Source organism: Rhineura floridana, chromosome 1 (genome assembly GCF_030035675.1).
Source record: "Rhineura floridana isolate rRhiFlo1 chromosome 1, rRhiFlo1.hap2, whole genome shotgun sequence".
Taxonomy (NCBI): domain Eukaryota; kingdom Metazoa; phylum Chordata; class Lepidosauria; order Squamata; family Rhineuridae; genus Rhineura; species Rhineura floridana.
Window position 1 is genome coordinate 278,825,336 of NC_084480.1, and position 22,107 is coordinate 278,847,442.

The 22,107-nt window shown below is 43.2% G+C and overlaps 2 protein-coding genes across 6 annotated transcripts in view; both read left to right on the plus strand.

The window, feature by feature from the left end:
- WWP1 (WW domain containing E3 ubiquitin protein ligase 1) overlaps window positions 1–19,341 on the plus strand; it is a 123,233-nt gene extending 103,892 nt beyond the window's left edge. For all 5 annotated transcript variants that reach the window (XM_061602494.1, XM_061602485.1, XM_061602513.1 and 2 more), the window contains 3 exons: window positions 6,025–6,121; window positions 6,285–6,357; window positions 17,267–19,341. In XM_061602494.1, the coding sequence (XP_061458478.1) occupies window positions 6,025–6,121; window positions 6,285–6,357; window positions 17,267–17,366 (270 nt within the window). In that variant the 3' untranslated portion in view covers window positions 17,367–19,341. The remainder of the gene's footprint in view (window positions 1–6,024; window positions 6,122–6,284; window positions 6,358–17,266) is intronic.
- On the plus strand, window positions 11,190–15,198 carry LOC133373143 (uncharacterized). The gene is made up of 2 exons (XM_061602472.1): window positions 11,190–12,295; window positions 13,089–15,198. Exons 1-2 carry the CDS (start codon window positions 11,537–11,539, stop codon window positions 15,189–15,191), a joined length of 2,862 nt encoding a protein of 953 aa, XP_061458456.1. The 5' UTR covers window positions 11,190–11,536; the 3' UTR covers window positions 15,192–15,198.
- Window positions 19,342–22,107: the final 2,766 nt, after the last annotated feature.

A 22,107-nucleotide genomic window follows, 5' to 3' on the forward strand; every position in this document is an offset into this window, starting at 1 on the left:
GCATGATGCTGTGCCTGGCCGGCGCCCTGGGGCAAGGGGATGGATGGAATTTGTCTGGTGGAGTCGCCCAAAACTCTATTGCGTAGCCAGAACAAAAAAGGTCCCTGATGCAGGCGACCTTAGTCAGACGCAGCCACTGGTCTCCAAACATAAGTAGTCTGCCACCAACTGGAAGTGCATTAGTACTGTTTGCGCTGGCGAGACCCTCCCCTATATGAGGACGATGAAGTACCTCTGCGCCCTTGGTACTGACCTCTGCCCTGGAAACGTCGGTTCCAGGTTCCCCTGAAGGAATTGGAGTCATAGGATCGGAAGTCACGGCCTCGTCCTCCTGGCCGCGTTCATCGAAAGGGCTGGTTAGTGCGGAAGGAGGGAAATCGCCTGAAAGGCCTATGATCGATGTTCTTGACAGTGGCCAAAACCGGTTTGTGAGCGTCTTTGGGATCAACCAGCACTGCCTTTAGAGCTTCCTCGCCGAAGAGCAAAGATCCGGCGTAAGGAGCTCTAGAAAGATTCACTCTGGCGGTAGAGTCAGCTTGCCAGTGGCGAAGCCAGAGGGTCCGTCGAGTGACTATCTGAGCCGTCATGGCTCGTGCCCCCAGTTGAGTGGCATCCAAAGTGGCATCAGCCACAAACGCAACTTAATCAATGATCTTCTGAGAGAAACAGGATCAGGGGTAGGGTCCTCTAGCAGATCATCCAGCCACATCATTGCTGCCCTGGAGAAGATGGAAGCTGATGCGGAGGCTCGCATGGAGAAAGCAGTGGCCTCATGATTTTTGCGGAGGGCGAAGTCCAATCTTCGCTCAGTAGCATCCTTTAGTTGTGATTCTCCTTCCCTAGGCAAACGAGATCGCGAAACTAGGCTAGCGATCGGCTCGTCTATGCCGGGGACGGCCAGCTTGGTGGTATAGTCAGGAGCTAGGTAGGGAGTAAAGTTTGTCAGCCAGGTTCTTGAAGCGGCGAGTTTGGAATGGATGAGACCATTCCTCGGTGGTCAGTTTAGCGATGGGATCCGGCACTGGAATGTAATGCTCAGTTGGTGCAGGGGATTTGAGAACTCTGGCCGCTTTAATAGCTGGAGCGGTAGTTGGTGGGGGTGCAGCTTGGAGACCAAGGGTGTTAACTACCCTGCGTGCTAGAGGTTGATAATCTGAGGTATTAAACAAGCGATATGATGTATTCTCCTCATGTTCCCAATAGTCACTCCATTCGTCTCCTTCAGCATGATCAGCAAAGGTTGACTCCTCCCCATACGAAGTGTCCTCAATACATCTGCCTCTAGCTACGTCAAAAGGATTTGGGGAGCAGGAAGGAGTTGCCTCATGGCATACATGTTGGTCCATAGTGCGGTGAGGTATGGCGGGAACTTGTGGTGGTGACTGCATTTGAGTGAAAAATGACAGCATGCCCTGAAGTTGTGAAAGAAAATCAGGAGACAGCTGCAGCCCCGTTGAAGCAGATGGTTGTGCCTGAGTAGGTGGCTCAGTGGGCTGAGTCGGAGGATAAGCCCTGGGCGGCAACACGGGAGGAGGCTGGCTAAGTGTTGGCTGAGTAGGAAAGCCAGCAAAGTCCTCCTCGTCAGAAGAGGCAGCGGGGGAGTGAAATATATCCGTTAGCTGCGTCTGGACTGCCGTGGTGGGTTTCGGAACAGAAGCATAGCGTGGACGCTTGGGTTTGCTGTGGCTGGAAAGATGTTTAGTCTTAGCCAGTGCTTTGGCATGTTTAGTCTTAGCTGCCTTAGATGGTTGCGGCTTGGCTGTCTGAGACATGTCTGGTTGTTCCGCCATCTTATATTCACTATGGGTGCAGTACACGGCCACAGCGGGGGCAGGATGTAGAGACCCGAACAGGCACAGCACACGACCACAGAGGGGGTAGAATGTACTGGCAGATGGCTAAGTACACGGCCACAGAGGGGGCAGAATGTACTGTGCTGGCAGTCAGGTACACGGCCACAGATGGGACAGAATGTACGGTTCAACAGGTGCAGCGTATCACGGTCTCAGCACACGGCCACAGATGGGACAGAATGTACGGTTCAACTTGTGCAGATTATCACGGTCTCAGCACACGGCCACAGGTGGGGCAGAATGTACAGTTCAATTTGTGCACAGTATCAATAGTCTCAGCACACAGCTGCAGCAGTGTATAGGTCAAGCAGTTTGGAGCACAGCCACAGCCTAGACAGCCACAGAAGCAGATTGCAGACAGCGTAGATCACAGTCACCATCTTGAGATACAGCCACAGAAGCTGTAGAGATAAAATAGTAGCAAGGAGCAGCAGCAATGCCCGCGTGGTAAAAGAACCCTTGTATATTTACAGGTTCCTAACTGCCCCACACCTACAGGTAACCCTGGCAGCCCTCTATTTGTTAGTACAGGAGAGGGAAAGGGGACAAACAAAATGGCGCCCGGAGCAGGTGCGGGAAAATACAATCAAAAATGGTGGACAATGACGAAGGGGCAATGGCGGACTGAGGTAGAGCAGCTCGTGCTGCAGCCGCGGAGCCGATAAGCGAAGTTGTGGCGCAGAAACCAATAAGGGAACGGCTAGGGAAAAGGACAAAAAAGCCGCAGTCACTAAAGCAGAGTAGGAAGCAGCCGCAGCCGCCGTCTGCAGGGACCGTTGCGGCGTGGAAATGCCAGGCAGCGAGGCTCAAGAAGATAAAAGCCGCAAAAAAGAGAGCCGCAGCCGCAGGCTCTCAAGGAGATATTCCAAAAAAGAAAAAGAAAAAGTACTGCCGTGAGGCGAGGAGCCACGGCAGAACCCGGGACGGAAACGACTCAAACGGCCAGGTACGGGAGGGAAGTCACGCCGGGAGCTGCAGCCGCAAGCTCCCGCTGGGAATAGAGAGAACCGCAGCCGCGGTCTCTCTGACGGCTGTTGGGCGAAAGACTGGGAAATCAACAGCCCGGGCAAGGGAGAACCCCCCCAAGGGAATTCCCCAGGAATGAAAAACAACGTTAGATACAAGACAGAGGGAAGGGAAACACTCGGTCAAACACACAAGTAACAATACCTCCACACCCTGTCAGACAAATACAGCAACAAAAACAACACAGAAACTTAGCTAAAGCTACGCTATAGAATATCAGACTTGTTCGTACGAAGGCAAGAATGAACTGGAGAGTGGGAGGGGCTTGACGCCCCTAGTCTTGACTTCAAAAACATTCTTGCCTTCGCACGATAGGTGGAGCTAATACCCACAGTGATGGCCGGCCTCATATGGAAAATGGGCTGTTTTAAATAAGGTTTAAATTCTAGTAATTGAATGAGATATTTAAATACCCTCTCAAATTGAAGATATTAAATCTGTCTTACCTGGGAGTTCATTTGACAGAACAGCATTTCATATGTGTTACTTCATCAGTTCTAAAACTTATCAAAAGGGCTGATCAACAAGTGAAACTTCCAGTGTCTTGGTGACAGTTTTTTTTGTAAACTAAGGTGTTAAGCTTTTGAATCAGATTGTGTTCATTGTAGCTGTAGAAAATAGTTGATGGGCTAACATCTGTTTAGAAGATTTACAATGAAAACTGTTGTGGATTTGTGAAAACTCATAAAATGTTGAGGTCCCTTGCAAAGTATTTGCAAGGAATACTCACAAATCATTGATGCCACTTCCTCCCATTTCACAAGTCAGACATGTCTTCATTGATTTCAATAGAGAGAGAACTTGGGAGGGGTCAGCACAAACAGCAACTGTGTACTGAAGATCCTCTTCTCCCAAGGGTGTTCAGTGGTGTTTTGTAGTTTGCCCCTTTCCCCAGCCATTTTATGGCATGCCACCTCTTTTAATTTTCCAAGCAAAGGTAAGCATTTTTCTTTTGTTTCCTATCCTTTGCTTGCAAAGTGGGGGTGAACAAACTGACAAACAAACAAACTGGCTAGTGGGTGTGGGAAAATCTCAGTTTTGATTCTAATAGAGACTCAAATTCAACTGGGCACGGGTTCCCATTTTTAGCTCCCCTGTTTTAAATGCTGGACTTATTCCTAGTTTTTAGGAGCTATTGCTTCAGTACACAGATTTGGCAAGCTTTAGTGTCTTAAGACATGGGCTTCTGTTTCTCAAACTTCGTAGAAGTAAAGTTGTTCTTGGATAAGTGTTAAAGATTGTGTATCTTAAGTAGTATCACATTTTTCAGACTACTCAGGATATAAATTTACAACACTTAGAATTAGAAAGCAAATGTTACTGCCTTTGGCTTTATGTGAACAAAAGACAGATTGTTTCACTTATCTGAACATTAAATATTTCCTTCTTCAATCCAGCAGCTTCTAGAAAAATACTAAAAATCCATAAACAATAAAACCAATAATTTTAAAAAGAATAACAGTATGTTTAGCAGTACAACAAAGAAAATGACATCATAAAGCAAACTTAAAACTGATTAATCTGCATCTCACCTGGTGTCAGAAAACTATCTAGTTTGGCCCCAGAAAATTCTGTAACCGGGGCATCACAACTGAAAAGACCTGTTTCTGGTCACCACCTGCCTCACCTAGGACAGCTGCAGGGAGTCGGAGAAGAGTCTCTTGGACAATAAAATACATAGGAAGCTGTCTTGTCCCATGTCAGACTGTCTATGCAACCAAATATTGTCTGGTCTAACTGGCAGCAAATCTCAGATAGAGGTCTTTCACATTACCTGCTGCATCATGGGTAGCCAGCCTTTTGAGCCAGTGGACTCATTTTGAAATTGAGAGAGTGTTTTGAATGCCAGTCACAAAATGGCTGCTGGGGGAAGCATGGCATAACAGCAAATTAGACAGGTGAAGTTTTCCCTATAATTGTATTTCCATACTAGATAAGTCTTAACCTGTTGAATTTCTGCTGCTGTACAGCTGTTAAAAGCACAAAAACCCTATTTTTCCCCAATTCCAACCTACACCAAAGCCTAGGCTACCCCATTACACATAAAGAAAGTGGCGTGACTGCTCAATGGAGTAGAAAGAAGTGCACTGGCTGCCAATTAACTATTGGGCTAAGTTCAAAGTACTGGTATTGGTGTACAGAGCTCCATACAGCTTGATACTAGGATACGTAAAAGATTGTCTCATCCCATATATACCTGACTGATCAGCGTGTTCTGCAGGAAAGGGCTTCTTGCAGATACCATCTTATCAGGAGGTTTGTTCTGCATGATGTCAGAACTGGGCCTTCAGTGTGGTGGCACCTACCCTTTGGAACTCCCTACCCTTTGGAACTCCCTCCCATTATATAGCAGACAAGCACAATCTCAGTTGTCCTTTTGGTGCCTGTTGAAGGCCTTCCTTTTTCAACAAGCCTTTTAAGTGGAGTTTTTTAATCCCACTATGTATCTGTATTGGATTTGAAATTGTTTTTATATATGTTTTTATTGCTGATGTTTTTATTGTTGATTGCTTTGGGATGTTTCATGGGAATCAGGGCTGTGGAGTCGGTACGCCAAACCTTCGACTCCGCCGCCTCTATTTTTTTACTGTCCGACTCCGACTCCTTCATAAATGGCAAATGTATATAAACTAGTAATAACAAATTTACTGTAGTAAAATGGTAGCACAAGGCATTTCATCACCACGTGAATCATTTCTATCTAGATTGATAGAACATAAAATATATTTATTTGATTAAAATATCTGAACAAGAAAACTTTCCTAAATTTCTATGAAACTTTTTATTTTGAAGCCGGAGTCAGAGTCGGTACACTTCTACTGACTCCGACTCCACCCAAAATTGCTTCCGACTCCATGACTCTGACTCCACAGCCCTGGTGGGAATCAATTCATAAATGAAATGAATGAGTAAATGTGAATAATTGAGTAAATAAATATGATTTCTCAACATAAGAAACCAGTTTTTAAAAGCTGTCCAAAGCTCTAACACTTTGGCAGTGCTGGTTTAGAAAAGCTGGGATCATGTATGTATATGAAGTGTAATTTTTAATAGGTCCAACTTCTGTTAGGGGTAGACATACACAAGACTGTTAACCAGCTGGCATTTCAAAGCAATGAAATAAACCTTTTTTAATTTCTGTTAGTTCATAAAAGAAGCTGACAATGAAGTCCGTATGCGACTGATGCAGTTTGTTACTGGTACTTGCCGATTACCACTGGGTGGATTTGCTGAGCTAATGGGTAAGATATACTGTGATATACTGTAAAATATGTGTAATATACTATAACAGTCTCCAATTCTTTTTACCTGCATTTTCTTCCTATTATTGGAATAAGAGATCATTAATATCTATACAACTATCACCCTAACTTTTAACTATTATCTTTAATTTTTATTTCTCAGGAAGTAATGGTCCTCAGAAATTCTGCATTGAAAAAGTTGGCAAGGAAACCTGGCTGCCAAGAAGCCATACGTGGTGAGTTGTTATAAGAGAAAGCTAGTTCCTTGTTATGTTTTGGTTATGCTCTGTACTTTCTGTAATATTAACCATTCTTTATAGGATTTGCTTATCTTTTGGGGCCCATTTTGAAAGTACTATGGGCTCCACCACTCAGGTCTCTTCTCTCCCATGGGTCACAATCCATAAGAGCATGTGCATACACACAAATTATTTGCTTTTCCATGAGGTCTCAGTAAAGCTTACATTGGTTAGACTGCACAGTAAAAATCACGGGTCCAGTGCTTGCCAAGACCAAGGCACAGATCCTCATGTATTGTCATGAGTTTTGCATAGCACAACAACAAAACCACCATTAGATCACAGAATATTTATGTGGATACAGAGGTGGCCTATGCTTTGGTACTGGTCTTGAGGTGATCCTTGTAAAAATTATGACAATCCATAAGGACTTGTACATCAGACGCATGTTTTTGTGCCATGGCAGCAATGGAAAGCACAACGTATGTGATTTTTATGGTTCAGTTAATGGAGGCAGATATGATCTGTAGCTTGGGTGGGAGGGGGGAACTTATGAAAAAACTGCAGTTTAGAGGATATGTTTTATTAGAAGTGGCATGTGTAGATGGGGGGGAGCATAATTTTCTGTAGTGGAGGAGGCTATCTTCAAATGGGTTCGTCCTCCTATTTACTCAAGTAGGCAGGGATATGCAAATCAGACTTGAAACTGCCATCTTATGAGGAAGAGAAATTCCTCTGGTTCCAGTCTGCTAGCTCCTCACCACTGAGACCCTCCATTTCCCCCCGGCTCTCTTCACCTCCTTCAGCCCTTAATTGTGCTTGCTGCTGTAATGAACTTCACCCTCTTCTCCCCCACCCCCATTGCATTTCCCTTAAAAAATAAAAATAAACCAACATGCCAGGATAACAATACTGGATTACATTTCTGGATTGTCACCCTTTAACTCCCCTCTCACCCCACCAAATAACACTTGGCTACTGTGCATGGCTGGCATATCCCATACTTTTCAGCTGTAGCCCCACTCCCTGCAGTATGGGTATGATAACATCTGCATAGGCATTAGCAGAGTAATTTTGAAAATATTTACAAATATAGGGGGTGTAGAACTAACATTTTTTGTATGAAATAAGACCCTAATAAGAAAGATCATGAACTCCTGTCTTTGCTGAGACCTTTTGATTTTTTGGGATGGCACACTACTTCTGAATCACAGCTACACTAAAATCCTAGATACCTGAGTTGTTTTCTATGGAGAAGCAATCACCAGTTTTCACCTGTGAAGACCAGCAAAAAAAAGCGTAAAAACAAACAAAAACATTCCTTCTCTAGAAGGTGTTTCACTGTAGCCTTCTCTTTGTCTAATTTGTTAGATCTACTTTCCTAAATGTCAGTCACAGCTGACTTCATTTCTTGACTACAAACACTGAAAGGTGGGAGCAGACTAGTTTCTCACAAAACAAATGAGAAGAGTGCCTGCACGTTTGCCTCTTATCTTGGGTTCTACAAGTGCGAGGAACTTACTTTTTCTTTTCAGCTGTTCAAGTGCCTATCCAAGCCTTGAAAAGCACATTCAGCTGAAAGAGGAAATGGACAGTATATCACTCATGACAATGGGGGTAGTAAGGAGCACAGAGGCTTCACCTGACAGAAACCCTAGCTTTATGAGATTAAAGAAAGCACCGGGGGAGGGAGCAGCCAGTGAGGTGGGCAGCCAGTGAGGTGGAGGTTTTTCCTGGCAGTATGGGCCTGGGCAAAGTACAGGTTATGATTTCATCCCAAATGCATTCCTACTACAGGACTTACTTTGTCCCATTTCAATGCTTTCAAGAGGAGAAAGCAGATGCAATTTGTCATACTAATGGGCTCTTCAGTGATATCCAATTAGAAGTGTAATAACTGATGGCTGTTGTTAGTTGCTGTGTTTGCCAAAATATCTTGGAATGAATAACTTTTTCTTGACAATGAGAAATCTCTATTGAGTTGCACAGGTGTATTCTTTTTTGAAATTTTAATGATGTTTGCAGTGGCCCCTTCTAATGCAGACGCCCCTTCTAATGCAGACTTCAGTACATTTAATAACGAGTGGGGTTCAGCTGCTGTGGGTGATCTGTTGATGTGGGTTTAAAATGATGCAAGTTGAATCAACACATAATATTTGGCAATATATTTATTCAAAAGCATTTATAAACTTAATATTTTAAAATTTCCCAGCAGTATACAAATATAAAAAACAAAGAGTATAATTAAAAGAACAATGCAACCTAAGACCAACAACATAAAAATATGTAAAAGCAAACAAAAACAAAATTTCAGGGGGTTCAAGCACTTAAAACATGATTCAGTCTTATGAGTCAGACAAAGCCTGGGCAAAAAGAAAAGTCTTCATAAGACATCTGAAGCAACAGATTGTTGCTGCTTCACATATGGCAGAAGGAAGGACATTCCATGGTATAGGGACAACAGCAGAAAATGCATGTTTTTGGGCCATTCCCCCATGATATTCTGTAAAGTGTAGTGCCACTAATAGAATTTCCCTAGATGATGTGCTGTTATTATAGGTGTAGGTGGCTTTTCGGGTAACCTGGCCCCGAGTTGTTCAAGGCTTTACATGCTTATAAGACCTTGAATATGGCCCAATTGCTGATGGCCAGCTAATGCAGTTCCTTCAGCACAGGTGCAATATCTGCATGTCCAGGTGCTGCACTCAGTAACCTCAGCATTGTGCATCAGACCATTTCCAAGGGAAGCCCCACATAGAGCACATTAGCTGTCCAATCAGGAGGTTACCAACACATGAATCATAGTGGGTAAGCTATCCTTGTCCAGGAAAGGGCATAGATGGTGTAAACCTAAGCTGATAATAGGTGTTCTACGCCACAGAGGTCACCTGAACTTCCAGTGACAAAGATGGAGCTTGGGGCACCTTCAGAGAGAGTGCAACCTCATCCAGGCATCTCTAGGAAGGGCTGGGAGAGACTCCCTGGAGAGCCACTGCCAGTTAATGTAGACAGTTCTGAGCTAGACAGACCACTGGGTCTGATTCACTATAAGGTAGCTTCCTATGTTCCTATGCCTATATTATCCTGGTAATTGCTAGAGGATTTGGCCGTATTTATGCGCCTCATCAGAAATGGTAGTAAACTACTCATTGCTTAAGAGAATAATTCAGAAAAATCAGCCTACTGAGCATGTGTACAAAGTTTCCACTGATGATAAATGGAAGTTCAGTGTCCACTTTTTTTCACCACTCTCCCCATGGTTGTTTGGCTTGTACCCACAGATTTTGCTACTTCCACAGAACATACAGTTACATAGTCATTTTCCCTGAGTCCGGCCATCACAGCGGGTATTAGCTCCACCTATCGTGCGAAGGCAAGAATGTCTTTGAAGTCAAGACTAGGGGTGTCAGGCCCCTCCCTCTCTCCAGTTCATTCTTGCCTTCGTACGAACAAGATTGAGATACTATAGCGTAGCATTTAGCTAAGTTTTTTCGTATTTGTCTGTTTATTTGTTCTGACTGGGTGCGAACCTAGTGTTACTTGTGTGTCTCCCCAGTCCATCCTTTCCCTGTTTTTCTGTTTAACTTCATTTAAGTTTATTTCTACTTCTTTTGAGGGTTCCCTCAGAGACCGCGGCTGCGGTTCTCCATGTTTTTGTGTTTAGCCTTCCATTTACTTTTGTTTCCCTTGCTAGTCTGAGGGTCCCCACAGAGACCGTGGCTGCGGTTCTCTACCTTTTTTGGCCGTTTTTGAGCCTTTCCCTCCCTGGCTTTGCCATCCATCGGGAGCTCGCGGCTTTGTCTCTCCCGTAGCGCTTTTCCTGCTCAAGCCGCGCTCTGTGGAGCTTTTGAAGGGACCGCGGCTGCGGTTCTCTTCCAGGCGGGAGCTTGCGGCTGCGGCTGCGGCTCCCTGCCCTTTTCCCCAGACACCTAATTTCAGCCTGCCGCCTTAATTCAGCCTGCCGGGGTTCTGCCTCTCCAGAGCCTGTTGATACGGCTCCTTTTCTCCCTCTATCTCCGTGACTTTAATTTTCGCCGCGGAGAGCGCTGCAGCCGGCGGCGGCAGCGGCTTGCCTTCCTGCTGCCTCATCCGTCACAGGCTTCTCTCGGCAGTCTCCTTCTTGGGGTTTTTTAGAGCCGCAAGCGCGGCTATTGGCCCCGCGGCTCCCCCTGCGAGACTGTGCTGGGCTACCCTTCCCCCAGTTCGTTACCAGATGGCCGCCATTGCTCCGTCTATCTCCGCCATTTTTAGATCATTTTTTCCCGCCCTTTTTTTTTTCCGGGCGCCATTTTTGTTGGATTCAAATTTCCTGCCTTTTTTGTTACCCCTTTATTAACCAACGGATACCTTCCCTGCAAGCTATCTGTATGTGTGTTGTCTGTGTGTTGTAGACAGACTTACACAGGGCTTCCTCACACACAAATTTACTATGACTGTATCATCAAGGCTGGAGTTTTAATACAGTGGCTGCCTTGTACTAAAGTTGAATTATATTCAGTACCATCAAGGCTGGAGCTTTAATATCAGTGGCTGACTTGTACTAAATCTGAATTATATTCAGTATCATCAAGGCTGGAGCTTTAATATCAGTGGCTGACTTGTACTAAATTTGAATTATGTTCAGTATCATCAAGGCTGGAGCTTTAATATCAGTGGCTGACTTGTACTAAATCTGAATTATATTCAGTATTATCAAGGCTGGAGCTTTAATATCAGTGGCTGACTTGTACTAAATTTGAATTATATTCAGTATTATCAAGGCTGGAGCTTTAATATCAGTGGCTGACTTGTACTAAATTTGAATTATATTCAGTATCATCAAGGCTGGAGCTTTAATATCAGTGGCTGACTTGTACTAAATCTGAATTATATTCAGTACATCCTGCCCCCTCTGGCCGTGTACCACGCCTGAAATCCAGCCTACAGCACTAATCTGAACTATATGTTGTACATCCTGCCCCCTCTGTGGCCGTGTACCACGCCTAAAATACAGCCTATATTATACAGCCTATATTATTCTAATGCTGATACCACAGTGCATCCTGCCCCCTCTGTGGCCGTGCACTTAGCCATCTGCCAGTGTATCCTACCCCCTCTGTGGTCGTACACTGTGCCAGTTCGGGTCTTTACATCCTGCCCCCTCTGTGGCCGTGTACTGCACCCAAGTTAATATAAGATGGCAGAACAGCCAGGCATGTCGCAATCAGCCAATATGATGCCAGATCAGCCAGGCATGTCACAAACAGCCCAGCCGCAACACTCTAAGGCGACTAAGCCTAAGCATGTTAAAGCAATGGCTAAGACAAAACATCTTTCAAGCCATAGCAAACCAAAGCGGCCATGCTATGCCTCTGTGCCAACCCCCACCACTACCACAGCAACTCAGGCACACATAAGCGATATACTTCATTCCCCTGCTGCTTCCTCTGACGAGGAAGATTTTGCTGGCTTCCACACTCAGCCTTCGCCTAACCAGCCTCCCTCCGTTTTACCGTCCCAAACATCTGCTCCAATAGCCACTCAGGCACAAACATCTACCACAACTGGGCTGCTGCCGTCCCCTGATTTCCTCTTCCAACTTCAAGCCATGCTGGCATTTTTCACCCAAATGCAGTCACCACCACAAGTTCCTGCCATACCCCAACTCAACATGGACCAACGTGCGTGTCATGAAGCTCATCCTTCCTGTTCACCTAACCCCTTTGATGTAGCCAGACGCAGATGTATTGACGAAGCCTCGTATGCTGAGGAGTCAACCTTCACTGACCACGTTGAAGGAGATGACTGGAGCGATTATTCAGATCATGAGGAGGATACATCGTATCGCTTGTTTAATGCTTCAGACTATCAGTCCCTGGCACGCAGGGTAGTTAATACCCTTGGTCTCCAGACTGCGCCTTCAACTTCCTCCACCCCAGCCATCAAAGGGGCCAAGGTTCTTTTTTTTTTTTTTCAATAATTTTTATTCAGATTTTCATAAAACATACAAGACAAAATCATAAAACATTCAAAGACAAAAAACAAAATCAAAAATAGTTAAACAAAAAGAAAAAAAGAAAAAAAAAAACAAAAATAAAAAATAAAGAGTAAAATATTGACTTCCCATTTGTCAAAGATCAAATCAGTTATAAGTCTATAATATATAACAATCCTGTCTCTTAAGTCATATTATAAAGTCACTTTCCTCCAGTAGTTATCTTACTTAATCATCAAATCTCATAAACATTACTTTATTCTTTCCACAAAAAGTCAAAGAGAGGTTTCAATTCTTTAAGAAATATATCTATCAATTTTTTTTTCCAGATAAGCATATCGATTAATCCATCTCATTACTAATTATGATAATCTTATTGTCATAACCATAGTCAAAATAAACATTTCAATTAATCCATCACATCAGAATCTGTTAGGTTCAATAATTTCAGTAGCCATTGTTCTATTATCTCTATTAGTTCCATTTTCCATCTTCCATCTTCAGTAGTCTTGTTAAGTCCAGTAATTTCAATATCCAATCTTCCATTATCAGTATTCCATAATAATCTTGCTGTCAAAGCCATAGTCATATAGTAAGAGTCTGATGGGGATTACCTCTATCCCACATATTTTCTTGCCATCCATTCTGAATAGGTTGCTGAAATACTGCTGTAAAATCATATCTCTGTTCTTTTTTTCAAAATACACTGGGTCATCTCTTAAAAGTTTTTCCATTGTCACATAAAGGGGCCAAGGTTCTCAAATCCCCTGCACCTACTGAACATTACATCCCGGTGCTGGACCCGATTGCCGAATTGGCCTCTGAAGAATGGGCTCACCCATTCCATTCTCGCCGCTTCAAAAACCTGGCTGACAGGTTTTACGCCCTAGCTCCGGACTTTGCCACCAAGTTAGACGTCCCTGGCATAGATGAACCAATCGCTCGCCTCGTTTCACGTTCTCTCTTGCCCAGGGAAGGGGAATCCCAACTAAAGGACACTACTGAGCGACGAATAGACTTCGCCCTCCGCAAAAATCACGAGGCCACTGCCCTCTCCATGCGTGCCTCCGCTTCGGACTCCATTTTCTCCAGAGCAGCTATGATGTGGCTGGATGATCTTCTAGAGGACACTAACCCTGATCCTGTCGCCCTCAGAAGGTCACTGGTAAAGTTGCGTAAGACAGCAGCTTTTGTGGCCGATGCCACCTTGGACGCCACTCAATTGGGGGCACGAGCCATGACGGCTCAGATAGTCGCTCGACGGACCCTCTGGCTTCGCCACTGGCAAGCTGATTCAGTGGCCAGAATGAATCTGTCCAGGGCTCCTTACTCGGGATCGTTACTCTTCGGCAAGGAAGCTCTAAAGGCAGTGCTGGTTGATCCCAAAGACGCCCACAAACCGGTTCTGGCCACTGTCCAGAACATCGACCACAGGCCTTTCAGGCAATCTCCTTCCTTCCGTACTAACCAGCCTTTTCAAGGAATGCGGCCAGGAGGACGAGGCCGCAACTTCAGATCCTATGACCCCAATTCATTCAGGGGCTCCTGGAACCGACGCTTCCAGGGCAGAGACCTACGGCTGGCTTGTCAACTTCGACAAAAGCCATCTCCAACCAACCCAACGCCTACTACATCTAGGGGCAATGTTGGACACCCTGCAGGCAGACGTCATGCTTCTAGCCAGGGCGCTCGGAATGTTCATTTCTACAATCCATATTGTGCCATGGGCTCGAGCCCACACTCGGCATCTTCAATGGACTCTACTGCCCTTTCAACAGGACATTGCCAGCTCCAACCATCGCAAAGTTCGCTTGACCCCCGCACTGCGCCTATCATTCCGCTGGTGGACGAGGTCCCAACACCTCTCCAAGGGCACGCCGTTCAGAGAACCACACAGAACTGTTGTAACCACAGATGCCAGCCTCATCGGCTGGGGAGCCCACTACAACTCCCAGTACGTTCAGGGGGTTTGGTCCACCACAGAGCAGACTCAAAGCAGCAACTGGCTGGAGCTAAAGGCTGTACATTTAGCTCTACTTCTTCAGTCTCTGTTCCCTTTGGACCATGTCCTCATTCGAACGGACAACATGTGTGTAAAATCACATTTGAACAGACAGAGGGGCACCAGGTCTCGTCCTCTGCAGGACCTAGTCTCCCTCATCTTTGTCTGGGCAGAACATCATCTACAATCCCTGAAAGCAGAACATCTCAGAGGGATTTGGAATGTGACAGCAAACTGGCTCAGCAGACAACAGGTTTTTCCGGGGGAATGGAATCTTCACCCAGCCATTTTCCATCGTCTTCAGAGTCGGTTCGGCGAATTCTCAATCGACCTGTTTGCCTCCAGTCGCAATTGCCAGCTTCCCAGGTACTTTGCCCGATACCTGGATTCAACAACGGAAGCAATGGATGCTCTGACAATACCGTGGCCAGACGGTCTCTTGTACGCCTTTCCTCCCATACTATTGTTAGCCAAAACCTTGAGGAAGGCGCGAACCGAGAGGGCACAGCTGGTTCTGATAGCACCATTTTGGCCACGCCCACCGTGGTTCTCAGATCTTCTGGCAGTGTCAATTATGGATCCTTGGACACTTCCAGTCAGGCCAGACCTTCTATCCCAGGGTCCAGTATGGCACCAGGACCCTACTTGGCTCAATCTAACAGCGTGGCGTTTGAACGGGGACATTTGAGGTCAGCTGGCCTGTCTGACGCTGTGATTTATATTATTTTGGCCTCGAAGACCATCTACCACTCGTATTTATCAACATACTTGGGTGGCTTTCTCCAAGTGGTGCCAGTTCCACCACCACGATCCATCCCAGGCCACCATGCAACAGGTGCTGCAATATCTCCATAGCGGCTTCATGATGGGACTTAGACCCAACACTCTACGTCGACATGCGTCCACTCTGTCGTCCATTCTCTCAGTGTCCTCTCCTGGAGCTCCTATTTCCTCACATCCGTTCATCAAACATTTTTTGAGGGGAGTCGCCCTACGCTCTCTGGCTGTTGTCCATCGGTTTCCCTCATGGAGTTTGCCGAAAGTTCTGCAGGCTTTGCAACGCCCTCCGTTTGAACCCATCAGGACTGTGCCCCTACGTATGCTGTCCTTCAAGGTCTTGTTCCTGATCGCAATCACATCTGCCAGACGCGTTTTGGAGTTGGGCGCATTGTCTTCCGCTCGACACCTCTGCGTCTTCCATAAGGACTCTGTTGTGCTGAAGACTGATCCTTCCTTCCGTCCCAAGGTTGATTCGGTTTTTCATTGCAACCAGGACATTGTTTTGCCTTCCTTTTGCCCGAATCCTACCCATCCTCTCGAGAAGGCTTGGCATTCATTAGATGTCCGGAGGGCTCTCAAGACCTACCTGTCTAGGACCCAAGAGATTCGACGAACGGAGTCTCTGTTTGTATCCTTTCATCCAAGGTCTATGGGACATAAAGTATCCAATTCTACCTTATCCCGTTGGTTAAGGGCATGTATTACTTTAGCATATGAGTCTCTGAAGCTGTCAGTTCCAGCTAGTATAACGGCTCATTCTACCAGGTCAGCTGCCACTTCGGCTGCTTTTGCCACTAATGCTCCTGTTGCCGATATTTGTAGGGCTGCAGTCTGGTCTACCCCACACTCGTTTATAAGGCATTATAAAATTGATCGCTATGCCTCTGCTGACGCTTCTTTTGGCAGACGAGTGTTGCAACAGGTTCTTAATGACGATTAACACGTGGGTGGTCCCTCCCTGTATGGGCTGCTCTGGTACATCCCGCTGTGATGGCCGGACTCATAGGGAAAATGGACCATTGGTCTCACCTGAAGGGTGATTTTCCTATGAGTACGGACATCACGACCCTCCCAGTTGGAGGATGACTATATATTTTCTAATGTGTTATATATTACTGTTACGCTATTATATTTAAATTTAAGAGTGAAGTCAAGACTTCTAGTTCTGTTATACTGCTATGTTGGAGTCATGTTACTATGCATGGTACTATTGTGTTATTTTCCTGCTGCCAGGCCTGTTGGCCTTGTTCTTGTATTTTTAGATATTTCTCCTTAGACTCGCTGCGAATGAACTGGAGAGTGGGAGGGGCCTGATGCCCCTAGTCTTGACTTCAAAGACATTCTTGCCTTCGCACGATAGGTGGAGCTAATACCCGCTGTGATGTCCGTACTCATAGGAAAATCACCCTTCAGGTGAGACCAATGGTCCAATTTATTTGTCACACTGGTGCTTTTGCACAGAGTGACTTTAGATCAGCAGGGAAGCTACCATGATTTCTAGAGTACACTGAATCTCAACAGAGAACAAAGTCTATGCTGCAACTTAACCTACTTATGTCAGCATACTTATGACTATACCATATGGCTGCAGAGACAGTTTTGGCTTCTTCCTGCTACCTGTAGTTTAAGTTGCTAAATACATAATCCACCTTTCTACATGTAAGCTGGGAGAGAGTTTAATTCAGAGTGTCAAGGATTGTCACATATGACAAATGTTGGATGTGATGGGCTTGTATCACAGTATGCCAGGGACTAGGAAATTTGTGTTTTTTTGCTTAAAACTTGGCAAATAACGGGAGCAAAGGATTTGTTGTGGTTCCCTTTTGATCTCTTCCAGCTCTAATTGTGCCATCACGTAGGCATGATAAATATAAGCCTGTGGACAACCAACCAGATGTTAACAGCTTTTGTTAATTTCTTACACTGTAAAACCCGAGGGCACTCTACCTGTTCCTTTCTAAGTGGCTATATCAAGAATGCCCTGGCTTCATAAACTGGCTATTTATTGAGCTGAAAATTGTTATTTATGAATTAATTTTCATAAGCAAATTACTTAATAATGAGGTAATAATTAATTGCTATAGTCAAATAGCTGTAATTTCTGTGGTCTAGTGAAAGGTGTTTGATTTTCTCTCTCTCTCTCTCTTTAGTTTTAATCGTTTGGATTTACCGCCTTATAAAAGCTATGAACAGCTGAAAGAGAAGCTGCTTTTTGCAATAGAAGAGACAGAAGGATTTGGACAAGAGTAAAAGCAATTTCGAGTCAGTGAAATTTTAACAGGCCGGAGCAACTAAATTGCACAGTTAGTTGTATATAAGCTGTTTCTTCTGTACAGTGACTTTTCTGGAACTCTAAAAAGTGTTCTCCGTTCTTCCACAAAGATATGCAAAATAATTTTATCTTCTCTACTTTATTTATTTTCCCCTTAGAGACTGGCCAGAATAAAATTGAAGCGGAAAGACTTTATTTAAAATAAATGTGTATATAAATACACACTAATGAGCTCTAGTTTTATAGAGCTTTAAACTTACAAAACATCACAGCCATTCAGAAGAGTCAGGAGTATCTTTCTTGGCTTCGTTCAGAAAATGTGCAGACTGCTCTATATTCTTCACACTTATGCAACATCTCCAAGGTTATTTCTATTGCATGGCTGTTAAAAAAGGTGTTAAAAGGCTTGGGCCAAACACATCCTTGTTATGTAGAAAAATGCTGCTGGCTTTTTGAAATGATAGAATGGGATATTCTGTCAGCTGATTTTTTAAAAAAATGTAATTGTTGATAACCCTCTTTGCTACTTCTCTGTAGCCAAGGTCATGAGTAAAGCCTTTTACTTGCACAAGAGTAATGTACAATAAGATGAATGTGATTGTTAAGACATTGGTGCCACTGTTCTGACTTTACTGTAGAAGCTGAACAGCCTGTTATAACTCATTGAGCAGCATTGAAAATTGTTTACATATTACCTTGGGTTATTTCCAAGAGAACAGTAGGTAATCTTCAAGGAAAAAATAAAATGATTCTTACATATTCTGTCCTGGTCTGATATCTTACAGGATTTTAAAAAATATTGGTGATATTATACTTCAATTTCATAGGATAATTTAGGAGGATATGAAAAGTAATGTGAATTGTTCTAATTTTTTTTAGTATGGATATAAAAAAATCCAAATGGAAGTAGTTACATAAGCTTTGCACAACTGAACTAATTTTTTTATTAGTCTTCAATATTCTCATCCCTTTTAAGTTCAAGAAAAAATCCAGATGTTCTAATTAAGCATCTCTAAATTTTGTTTTTATATAGGCCAATGCTTATGTGTCATAAATGCACAGTGTATAAAAAGATTAAATTGTTTTTGCAGTATTGAGGGGCATTTGCTAAACTACAAATATGTGTAATAAATTCTACAACTTATTGATGTGAATTATTAAATGCTACTTTTAGCAAATTGTGCTTCCTTATTAGAGTAACATTTTAAATTACCATTTGTATCATGCTTTCAATATTCACTGTAAATTCCATTAAATTTAACTTATACAGTTTTGTACACACATAAAACAGATTTCCTAGAATTAACATTTCTGTAACATATCAAACTGCAAAAAAATGTAAATGCAGTGTGACTCTGCTATGTTTGCTTTCATTTTCTCAATATAGCAGTTTAATTCTGCCAAAATCTTATTTTTCTACATATTGTTACACTTTATTATTCATGGATATTAACCTGTGAATGCTTTGATAAAAGCACTGGATTGATTAACAGACCTCCTGTCTACCTTGTTAGTTACCATACACATATCAAGATGATCTTACAGTGTAATTCTATATATGCTTGCTGTGAAGTAAGTCTCATTGAGTTTAGTGGGGCTTACTCAAGAGTAGTGGGTATAGGGCTGCAACCGTAATCTCTTAAATTGCCCTCCCACAATTCACGTGAGCAACTTCAAAAAAACTTTTCCTAAGATATGCAGAAAAGTAATGAAGTTTGACATTTACCTGAACTATTCGTGTTAGTTTGGAAAAGAGCTTTAAAAACGTGCTAGAAGAAAAAATGTTGTTTGCCTAAATACTAATTGAGAATGGAGGACTAAATTCAGTACAGCAGAAACAGGTTAATTTGCACTAATGAATTACTGGGAGAACGATTGCCTTCAGCTAATATTGTAAATTGGTAATTAACAAAATAAAAGACAAAGACAGTGCATCACAATTAACATGTACTCTGTCGATTATTTGATTTATCAGTCCTTCCCCCCTCGAAAAAGTAGTTGGGAGAAAAACTGGAGCAAATGAACTTCCAGTCTAAATATATTCACTTGGTGAGGGCAAGGGATGGAGACTTCTTAAAAGGATTTCAGTGCAGCTGCTTCGCAAAGCAAATTTAGGATGTAGAAATGCAAATTACAGTGACAGAGTTGGTGACCGGTGCTTATATGTTTTTCTTTATTTTATTATTGGAAAGAAGGTTTGCCGTATGACAGGATTGGATGCCTTTTTAAAAAAAAAAAAAAACTGAAAAATCAGAAGCATCAGTCCACAGAGCTGACTTGTAATGCTAATATTAGTAAGGATACCTGTTAAGCACTCCAGATTCCCTATTTGCTATATACCTACTTTATGTGTCAATTTGTGTATATATACAGTGGAAAAAACACATTTTTCTCAAACGTTCCAATCATGAAAAAGACAAAAATTAGTCTGGGTTCAGTAGTGAACAGCAGAAAAGCCATTCATATGAGACAAGATGTCATCTAGTGCTTTAAATATTAATTTATTGTATCACAACAACTTGTTATGTGCCTTCAAGTGTAGATTATGACTTATGGCAACCCTATGAATCAGTGACATATGTTGTGAACCACCCTGTTCTTACCTGGGCAAATTAAAAGCATTTGGGATTGCTTTGTTTATAGCATCTGCGGGAAATAATAGGGCTGCAAAGGAACTTCCCATAAAAATCCCCTTTTTCCTACTTTAGAGTTAACTACCACTAATCATAAGTCTCTAACTGAATGCCATTGGGACAAATACATTCTATATATCTATAAACACACCCATTTCCAAAAAGTTGACGGTGCACGTACTCCTCTATCCTGATAGTATTTCCAGTAGATTATGAGCTAGAGCAGTATACAGTTTAAGTACAGTACAGTATAATCCAATGGCAGAATCCATTTTTTAAATGGGAAAACTTCTTACAGATTAATCCCTAAAACATGAATGGGGTGTCTGTGGCCCTCCGACTACCAACATTCCTGGCTGTGTTAGCTGGAGCTGATGGGAGCTGGTGTCCAGCATCTAGAAGGCCACAGATTCCACACCTCTGCCCTAAAACTTTTGCATAGCAGAAATGACTTAGGCTACTTTCTAAATGAAGAAAGCTTGAACTGTGTTGACCTATTCCTAGGAATTACAGTCACTACTTAACAGCCATACTTTGTACTACAGCACATTTAATATTTAAATTTTGAATAGTACTCAGTTCAAAGTGCTTCACATGCATTTAGAGTTGAAATCCTAACAACCCAGCAAGGCAAGTCTGTATTTTCCTTTCAGAGATGTTCTAGGGTGGGATGTGAGCTCCCTCTAGTGCTTGAAGGCAAAATTGCAGCTGACTTCACTACACGGTTGTGCACATTTGCTTAGGTCACTACCCTACACCAGCTTCCAACTACCCTAGGAGGAGGAATCCTAAGCAGTGTCTGCCCTGAAATCATAAGGGAAATGTCACTGAGTTATACTGGACTTGGATCTTCATTCATGCCCTTCATCCAGCTAGTAGTGGTAAGTAGCTGAGAAATGGGCTTCTGCACTATAGCTCTAGCTGGATAAAGAATCCTGAACACAAAGGAGTATTGCATACACTACTCTTCCTGATTCTGAAGCTTAGTCCGTATAGTTCTTCAGCAGATTTCAACACTTCTACTTCTCAAACACCTGATGTGTGGTATTTCAGCTATTTTGAAAATAGCCCATGCACACAGGCCTAGCTGCAACCCATACGATGGGTGATAGTTTGCCTGATCCAGAGAAATGTGGCCAGGTCTAAGTGCAATTGGTATAAATGGAATTTTGAATTTAACTTGTTCTGCTGCTTAATATACGACTTGAGACAAGTTGGTTTCACTGGAACAGGGTAGGAATGCTTCTCAAATGTGAAGGATAAATATTTTAACAGTAACCCTGTCTAGAGAAAGCTTTGAGGAAGAAGGAATCTTTTTTAAAGTCTTATCTGCTTGTCATCTCTAATTTTGCCAGATTCAAGACAGCTGAACTTATTTTCCTGTATCTCCCCAGTGGAATCCTCTATATGGGAACAGAGTTTTATAATGCATGACAATGAGAGAATATAAAGTGGAAGGGGTCTTGTAGATCATTTAGACCAACACCCTATTTGATAAAGGTAAAGGAAATCCAGATCTAAAATATTCCCAACAGTTCAACCTCTGCTTTGAAGACCTCTAGGGAGAGTCCACCACCCTTTAGGTAATTTGTTCCATTGTCCAAATATCATGTTTTTCCCACATCCCCTCCAGGCTAAGTATTCAGAGTACCTTCAACCTCTTTATAGGACTATTTTCTCTATATTTGTGTCCTCCTCTTAACCAATTTGTCCATAACCTTAAAATGCACTGCCCAGTACTGAACTCCAGATGAGGTGAGTCCGTTTCCTTTCTTATTCAAATACATGGGGAACCTGTGGCATCTAGATGTCTGAACTCCAAATCTCACCAGCCTCAGCAAGCAAAACCACACGTCAGGGATGATGGTAGGTAGTTATAGCTGGAGGGCTGCAGACATTGTTTCTGCAATACATGCTTGCTTCAGCCACAGCTCTGCTCAGGAAGATTTCCATGAGTGTGACCGGGCCAAGCTTCATAGGTATGAATATATCACACACATTTTTACTGGCACAATCATTAGCGTTTCCCTGCAGCAATTAAAATAGGTAGAGCTGACCTGACCATTTTGTGTTCCCGTTTTGTAGG